Source organism: Micropterus salmoides, unplaced genomic scaffold, assembly GCF_014851395.1.
Source record: "Micropterus salmoides isolate LMB-PRFRI ecotype aquatic unplaced genomic scaffold, ASM1485139v1 Ms_hic_scaffold_261, whole genome shotgun sequence".
Taxonomy (NCBI): Eukaryota; Metazoa; Chordata; class Actinopteri; order Centrarchiformes; family Centrarchidae; genus Micropterus; species Micropterus salmoides.
In genome coordinates, this window is record NW_024041829.1 from 1 (window position 1) to 9,323 (window position 9,323).

At 41.1% G+C, this 9,323-nt stretch overlaps 1 protein-coding gene across 1 annotated transcript; it reads right to left on the reverse strand.

Moving 5' to 3' along the window:
* Positions 1-1,116: 1,116 nt before the first annotated feature.
* On the reverse strand, positions 1,117-9,051 carry LOC119919209 (metal regulatory transcription factor 1-like). The gene is given in 4 exon segments (XM_038739649.1): positions 1,117-1,162; positions 1,164-1,357; positions 7,276-7,797; positions 8,928-9,051. Coding segments are annotated over 3 exon segments (708 nt in total). The 5' UTR covers positions 7,744-7,797; positions 8,928-9,051.
* Between the last annotated feature and the right edge of the window lie 272 nt (positions 9,052-9,323).

A 9,323-nucleotide genomic window follows, 5' to 3' on the forward strand; every position in this document is an offset into this window, starting at 1 on the left:
CCCTGAGATGACAATGTTCTGCTTTTGGGCTTGGTATGTGTCATTTATGGACTGTTTATTTTGTTTTTAAAAAAGTTGGACTGATTATCTGTTTTGGCACCTCTGATCAAATAATGCCCTTAACCCTTTAACAGAATTTGTAGGCTGCAAGGAACATACTTCAAATACTGGTTTTTAGTAGAGATGTAATAGTTTGAGAATTGCATATCGTGATTACAGTGACCAAATGATCACGGTTATCAGTATTGTCACGGGATGTTAAATAATGCTGATAAAGTAAAAAAGTGACCCCATACACAATTTGCATAATAAAAAATGAGTCTTAAGACAGTGAAAGTAATTGCAATGAGCCAACAACTGACATAAATACAGAGGAGTCTTTATAAGACTTCAAAGCTTTTCTCCTGTTGGAATACTTTTATAACCAATCGACGACTGCCAGATATTAAATGAACAAAGCAAGTTTGGTGGGTAACTTAACTAGGCAACATGTTATCATGTGCAATAGGCGGATAGATACACATGATGCATACAGCAGCAGAACATGTGCTGTTTTTACAAAAAACAAAATACGACCACTACAGACCTCAAACTCCAGAGTGCTGTCACAGCCGCCGCCATCTTTTTACTGACCCTTTTTAATGATAATTAAAATTTGTAACGGTAATACAAACAATAAAAATACAAATTTTACTGTGTTTATCATTATCCCAGCAACCTTTCCATCCCTAGTTAGAAGAAAATTAACTGCCAGCACCCTATATAAATCTTGGAAAATTATACATTTGAATTATACTGAATTCATTTTTGTGCCCATCTCCATATTATATTATTTTATGAAAGTTAGACATTTCTGTATTGTGACAACACTAGCTGGGCCTCCCACTTTATGGCAGGGCCTGCCTAATAATTGACAAATTAATTTATATCATGACACGATCCAATCTTTATTACTTACTAGAGTTTCCCAACCTTTTTTGGCCTGTGACTCTCCCTTTAGGTGACCTGAAGGCTGACAAACTAGACACATGGGTGATAACAAAACTACTGTGGTGATTATGATCCTTACAGCGATGTGAGGCGAATTACACACAACACAACAAGGTGTGTGAAGGCTTACCTGTATAATGTGTTAAAGGCCTTCTCGCAGCCTTGCACATCACTCAAATGGTTTCTCCTTGGTGTGCACACGGACATGAATCTTGAGGCTGTAAGAAGTGAGGAAAGCCTTTCCACAGCCCTGTTGATTGCACACAAATGTGTACTCGCCCCGGTGAGTCTTCTGGTGTGTCCGAAGGTTTCCCGCCGTGCTGTATGTCCTTGTGCAGCCTTCAAACATGCACTGGTAGCGCTTCACCTGATAAATGATGAAGAGGAGGGGGAAATTAGTGGCTAGAATTATTAAATTCAACTGTCTTGAAGCTAAGGAAAAAGACAGCAATGCTTCTTTTAAAATCATTTAAATAGTCTTTAAACTATTTCAAAGCCAGTGAGAAAGTAATTAATATCAGTAATAACCAGCCTTTCCATACGATAAAGTGGCAGTTTAAGTCAGTGTGACCTTTCAGACTGGACTCAATGACTCAGCCACCCGTCAGCACATGAAGCAGGTGAGCACAAAGGACAGCGATGATGACTACAACTGTGAGAGATGGAATCTAAAACCAAAATCCAGAAAATCACATTGTATGATTTTTAATAATTAATTTGCATTTTATTGCATGACATAAGTACTTGATCACCTACCAACAGTAAGAATTCCGACTCTCACAGACCTGTTAGTTCTTCTTTAAGAAGCCCTCCTGTTCTCCACTCATTACCTGTATTAACTGCACCTGTTTGAACTCCTGTTACCTGTATAAAATACAACTGTCCACACACTCAAACAGACTCTAACCTCTCCACAATGGCCAAGACCAGAAGCTGTGTAAGGACATCAGGGATAAAATGTAGACCTGCACAAGGCTGGGATGGGCTACAGGACAATAGGCAAGCAGCTTGGTGAGAAGGCAACAACTGTTGGCGCAATTATTAGAAAATGGAAGAAGTTCAAGATGAAGGTCAATCTCCCTCGGTCTGGGGCTCCATGCAAGATCTCACTTCGTGGGGCATCAATGATCATGAGGAAAGTGAGGGATCAGCCCAGAACTACACAGCAGGACCTGGACAATGACCTGAAGGGAGCTGGGACCACAGTCTCAAAGAAAACCATTAGTAACACACTACGCCGTCATGGATTAAAATCCTGCAGCGCACTCAAGGTGCCCCAGCTCAAGCCAGCGATTGTCCAGGCCCGTCTGAAGTTTGCCAATGACCATCTGGATGACCCAGAGGAGGAATGGGAGAAGGTCATGTGGTCTGATGAGACAAAAATAGAGCTTTATGGTCTAAACTCCACTCGCCGTGTTTGGAGGTAGGAGGAGGATGGGTACAACCCCCAGTAACACCATCCCAACCATGAAGCACGGAGGTGGAAACATATTCTTTGGGGATGCTTTTCTGCAAAAGGATGACGGATGGATGGGGCCATGTATCGTGAGATCTTGGCCAACAACCTCCTTCCTCAGTAACAGCATCGAAGATGGGTCGTGGCTGGGTCTTCCAGCATGACAACAACCCGAAACATACAGCCAGGGCAACTAAGGAGTGGCTCCATAAGAAGCATCTCAAGGTCCTTGAGTAGCCTAGCCAGTCTCCACATCTGAACCCTAGAAAATCTTTGACAGCCCCGAAACCTGAAGGATCTGGAGAAGGTCTGTATAGGAGTGGGCCAAAATCCCTGCTGCAGTGTGTGCAAACCTGGTCAAGAACTACAGGAAACGTATGATCTCTGTAATTGCAAACAAAGATTTCTGTACCAAATATTAAGTTCTGCTTTTCTAATGTATCAAATACTTATGTCATGCATTAAAATGCAAATTAATTATTTAAAAATCATACAATGTGATTTTTTGGATTTGTACCTATGAGTGTACCTATGATAAAAATGACAGACCTCTACACGCTTTGTAAGTAGGAAAACCTGCAAAATCAGCAGTGTATCAAATACTTGTTCTCCCCACTGTAGTTCCTCTAACTTACTGTATTGATCCTCTTAGGGGTAAAAAAATAAAATAAAAAATGAGACTAAAATACTGCATGTTTACCCCTGGTCGTATTAGATGAGGTAGATTAGCATGTGACATTTTTTTATTGTAACGTCTTAGAATAGGATATTTGTTTGGCAAGAGTTGTGGCCGAAATGGCAGCGCAATTTACATTAAGGGAAGACAACTGAAATTACATTTTTATGAGCGGCCTAATGTCACAGCTGCATGTAGGGCTGAACAATTAATCAAATATGACCTACTGCAATTTTTAAATCGCAGGAGGTGCAACACTTGTTAAAGGCAAAATGTGTGTCAAAATACCATTTTAAATTAAATACTGTTGTACTGCAGAGACACATTCTACAAACTAAAGAATACATAGGTTAGGTACAGATCCTTGAAAAAAAAAATAAAAAAATCACACTATAATCATTTAAATATATTTTTCCACCACAAAACACAGCAATCAGCTGTACTTTTGTACTATAAAGTACTATTACAAAAAAAAGAACTCATGTTAAGTCTCTTGACTACACTTAACAAATTAAGGATCATCTTGTTTATGTTATGCGTTTCTGAAAAAAACAAAAACAAACAAAAACAATATTGGCCATTACTTCCTTAAATATCAAAATCGATATCGGTCTAGGAGAGGGGTGGGATTTTTCAGTTGGATACTTTTAAAATCTAGCTGTCTCTTGCTAGTTCTCCAATGTTGCTGACCCCAGCTTTAAGAGATGTTTTTGTCAGTTTGGAAAATAACTGAATCATCAGTTAAAACCCTAAACTGCTCATGCAACTTAGAAGGCTCAATGCTTCACTTCAGGGCACATATGTCAACACACGTAGTTAAATTTTTAATCATACAATGAAAAGGACAAAACCTGCTTAGCTTCTACATATGCAGTGAACGTGATATAAAGCCGATTACATTTCTTTTCAGTCTTACTAACAAACACTAATCTGAGTGATGGGTAGTCTAAGGCCATTCATTTTGATTTTAAGGATGTGGGAGAGATCGTTTGTTAAACAAACATCCATGCAAAGCCACCGTGGGAAGCCTGCTAAAGCTTGTAGTTCAGTACTGTATTCATCTCCCACACCATCGTGACTCTTCTCTCCACCACCAGTTCGATCACTGTGAGAGCATTGTATGCTTTGGTCTCCCACATACAGTGTGAAAGACCACTCCATTACAAATAAGTATTATTTATATACAGTGTTTGCTTGACATTGCTCATTATTAGGTTTTTCCTGACATCTGCTGAAAAGGAGGCTAGAATTTTCTGTTTGTTGTTCCCAGGAAATAGCCCCTCCTGGGTCTGCTCTTCTCTCCTCTTGCTTTCAAAGGCAGGGTGGCTAAAACTGTTCTTATGTAGTACACACTAAATTAAATCTATACAGCATAATTTTGTACCACATCACAGATATTACCAGCAGCACATGAGCGCCACATTTTACTACACACTCCGGATTTTATGTAAAGGCGCAATAGAAAGGCAGTACAGTTTTATGTGCAAAATCAAAATACTATTAAAAGCAGCAAGATGGAGCTTCATTTTGTTAGAGGATTCTTCCATTTCGTGGTGTGTGCACAGCTGTTAGGATATAACATAACTTAACATAACATTCTCCTTCTCCTCCTTAGTTATTTCTTGTTGTTGCTATTGATTAGAATAGTGGGGTCTACAATTAAGATAACTTTCATAGCATAAAAACTTTCTCAGTGTATACAAACTCAGTTGACACTAACAAACTGATCGGTCCTTCCACAATACATTGTTTCAACTCCATTGATTAAACCAACATTTCAGATAAAAAACAGCAGAGGAGAAAAGTGCTCCCCAGTGGGGCTTGTGTTCATTATAATATTAGGTGTATAATATTAAGTGTAATATTAGGTGTGTTATATCCACCTGCTTCAAGACAGCCACCATCATTCCTGTACCTAAAAAGTCTGCAGCGTCTAGTCTAAACAACTACCACCCTGTGGCACTCACCCCCATTCTGATGAAGTGCTTTGAGAAACTGGTTCTTCAGCACATAAAGAACACCATCCAGCCAGCCTGGACTCTCACCAGTTTGCTTTCAGAACCAACAGATCCACAGAGGATGCCATCTCCACTGCCCGCCACTCAGCCCTCACACACCTTGAGAAAAACAACACCTACATCAGAACGCTGTTTGTGGATTTCAGCTCAGTATTCAACACTATCTCCCCCATGAAACTGATTGGTAAACTCAGCACTCTGGGTTTAAATACAACACTCTGCAGCTGGATATTGGACTTCCTCACAAACACACCCCAGTCAGTTCGGATTGGCAGACACACCTCCTCCAACACCAGAGCCCCTCAGGTCTGTGTGCTCAGTCCCCTCCTGTTCACGCTGTACACCAACAACTGCATCCCCCGACATTGAGAGAACTCTATTGTGAAGTTTGCAGATGACACCACCATCATCGGCCGGATTTCAAACAACGAGGACACGGAGGAAATTCATAATCTTGTAGAGTGGTGCTCAGAGAACAACCTACTGCTCAACGTCAGTGAAACTAAGGAGCCGATCGTTGATTTGAAGAAGAAAGAGATAAAGACACACAATCCTGTCTACATCAGTGGAGCTGAGGTGGAGTAGGTCAACAGTTTCAGGTTCCTGGGAATCAGCATCACAGAGAACCTGACATGGTCATCTTACATCTCCACATTGGTGAAGAAAGCCCCAAAACGCCAATTCCCACGCCCAGTTCTTGTCAGTTTTTACAGAGACACATCCTGACTGGAAACATCATGAACTGGCATGGTATGTGGACGGCCCAGGACCAGAGGGCTCTGGAGCATGTGATTCATTTATAAGTGATTCAATATTAATGTATATTGTCTGTTAGGGTTGGGCTGATAGACGATGCCATCGTCCATTGACGATGGCTGACAGACATAACAATGTTGAGCCGGCATCGTGATTGTAAAACCCCCGCACAACCAGCAAAAAAAAATCTCAAATTTTCACATGTGAACCTGTGAAAGCAGGTTTTAATGAGGTCTTATTATTGTTTTTAAGTATGCTTTGCACCTGCCTCGGAATTTTCTTCTCCCCACACTCTGACACACACCTACACCTCAGGTAAACACCCCGGGCTTGCCCTGCCTTTCTCTCGCCCCCCTCTGCTCCATTTTTTCCATCAGCAGTATGTTTTATAAAGTCGCCTAAAAGACTGAGAACTCGTCTTTTTTCCCGTATTTCTACCCGCGATCCCTTATAACAGCAGCAGGTGAGCCACACGTTGGCTTACTGAGGTAGCCTATCAAACAACTGAAACCAACATCTGCACCTTGTGGGTTCACCGTTGCTTTACCTGTTCCGTGCATAAAATATCCACCGCAACTTGTAATGTAAGTTAATAGTCTACCAATTTTTTTTTTACAGAGTGAAGTCTGTGCGAGAACACATGCACACATGACGACTGCTGCTTATTGTGTACCCCGCCAGGAACAGGATTTATCACAAACCTAACAAAATAATTAACAGCCTTTTGCTTTGATGTGTGTGTCACATACAAGAACATTCCTTGATGGGAATATAGTGTGTGTATCATCAGACATTTGAAACAACTGGCTAAAGACAGGACTGGGTTGTTGACCAAGGACTCACTGCAGTCCTTCAGCACCCAGCCTCTTATTCAGAATGAACCAGCTGCTTTACCAGTGCACACTTGCTGTCAGATGATTTTATACTTCCACTAATTAGGGTGGTAGATAGGGTGGTAATTGGGACATGCCAAGGTCTAGCACTGAGTGGAAATGCTGTGGAAGCAGGGTAACATCACCAACAGACATGAGCTGAACTCTTTGGTGCATTGAGGTAGCAAAATCCTTAAACCATCTGCTGCTCTGATTCGCATTCAGCTGAAAGGACTGAAAGGCTTCCACAAACCAAACCAAGCAAGTACATCAACAATAACCAAACAAAACCAAGCAATACTTCAAAAATGACCAAACAAAACCAAGCATTTCAGCAATACCAGATTCTGCTGACTTCTACCCTCATCTGTGTTGTAACTGTTGTGAAAATGATACAACACAAATTGATCTATTGACACAAAAAGAAGCTGCTTATTGAAATCACTGTGCACATGTGTTCATCATACGCATTCAAAGTAAAAGGTAACTGCAGTTATTTAGGCTTACCTCTCTCTGCTTGGTCTCTGGGCACTCAGAGTGCAGGGTGAGGGTCGCCCCCTCTATGTTGCGTGGCATGGGGGTGGAGCCTGGATTTATTGTGAACTGGATCTGGTCTGGAGAAATGGTGTGGTGCACATAACCCTGTGACATGCCATCAGGGTCTGTCATAAAGGCCAGAGACCCCTCCTCCTCATCTCCATCACCTTCCCCTTCAGTCAGGAAGGTGACCCCATCTTCGTCCCCTCCACAGTGACCCTCCTCTTCGCCCTCCTCATCTAGCCGGATGGGGTCCCGCTCAATGAGCACTGTTGTGCGGTCGTACACCCGACCAGAGGACGATGAAGGCTCAGGAATCAGGTCATTGTCTTTGTCGAAGTGGATCTTGTCTTCTTCTTCTTCGTCGTCCCGCCCCAGGTGATCCACCTGGACCTCAAAATACATAGTCGCCTCTGTATGAGGGCCATTCTCACTCATGGTCCTGGTGCCTCTCCTTCCTTGGCAAGGAGGACTGCACCTGAACGTTACAGCCTGAAAAATAAATGAGTAAAATTATTTTGTTAATTTACGCAAGGCAACTTTATTTGTATTGCACCTTTCAAAACATGGCAATTCAAACAGCTTTACAGACAAAATATTATCAAGACATAAGATAAACAAAAGTGTTATGAAAAGACACATAACAGGGTTTAAAGACTAAAATAAAATAGAAGATGGAAATAAGGCCAAATTGAATAAAACAAACATGAGAATGAAAATTACAGTGCAAGATATGAACATTACATTTAATTTAATAAAAGTCACTGCCTAACAGAAATGTGGACCTCACGTTTTCTGGAAGATTGTTCCAGACCTGTGAGGTATAAAAACTGAATGCTGTGTCTCCATGTTTAGTTTGACTCTTGTAATCAAGCCTTTCCCTAAAGATGTGAAAGGTTTGGACTCAGATCTAACATAGCAGTGGACCACACGTGTGATCCTCCATTCAAAATAAAGAGACATTATAGAAACGGTTTAAGTTTATTATCCTAACACTGAATATGCTTCTAGAATGCACTGCATCTTAGAGGCCTGTTCTGACATCCAGTAACAACTACCAACAACTGGCTGGACCAAGCCTCAAGTATGAGTGCTCTCTCTAGAGAGGGGCTTTGACTATGCTAAATGCCAATGTGAATACGTTATACTACTGCTAAAGCAGACTTCCGTGTGTCAATCAAAAGAAAGTAAAAAAGTGCAAGTATTAAAATATTGAGTTTTCTAGTTAAACCCACAGTTAATGACACATTAGCCCTGTTTAGGGGAAACTAACGATACCACGCCGAGATCTAGAACTTTCTGATTTCAATGACATAAGTCACGAGACAGCAGCGGCCAGACTCGAGCTTATTTAACGGCCATGACTGATGATTTTCAATCGATTATAACCAGAGACGGTATAACTCACCTAGCTAGCTTTCGTAAAACGTTATGAGTAACGTTAAGTTAACGTATGAAAGATGTCAAACTCACAGGACAATGCCAGTTAACTGTTCTATAGTCGAGACGGCTGGCTAACGTTTACGCAGTTTAATTACAAACAGACTGGCTTTATAAACACAAATACCAAGTGTACCCCGTTTGACTGACAATGCAGTAACGTTAACTTTACCCTAACCTACCTGTCACGGGACTGGGGTAGTTAGCCCTACACAGTTAGCAGGCTAGATAACAAACCCCTGGTCGATATGACGTTATTCCAAATAATACATATTGGTCACATCGTTATTAGCCTCAGATCTGTCGCTATCGGAATAACGTTACTACAAACAGAAATCAAACAGTAGTTTGTGTACTTTAAATAATATTCTATCATTAATCGCGTTTTTAAGTATAGTTATGTGGCTTTGATTGCAGTCAACCTAACGCTAACGTTCCACATTTCTGTATTTAGCTTGCGGGCGCCAGCAAGCAGCTAAATGAACGTTAGTTAGCTAGCTATACGCTGGCTAAGTCACATATCACTTATTTCTCTACACATGCATAGCTCTGCTAACTAGCAACAATCTAGCTCATAG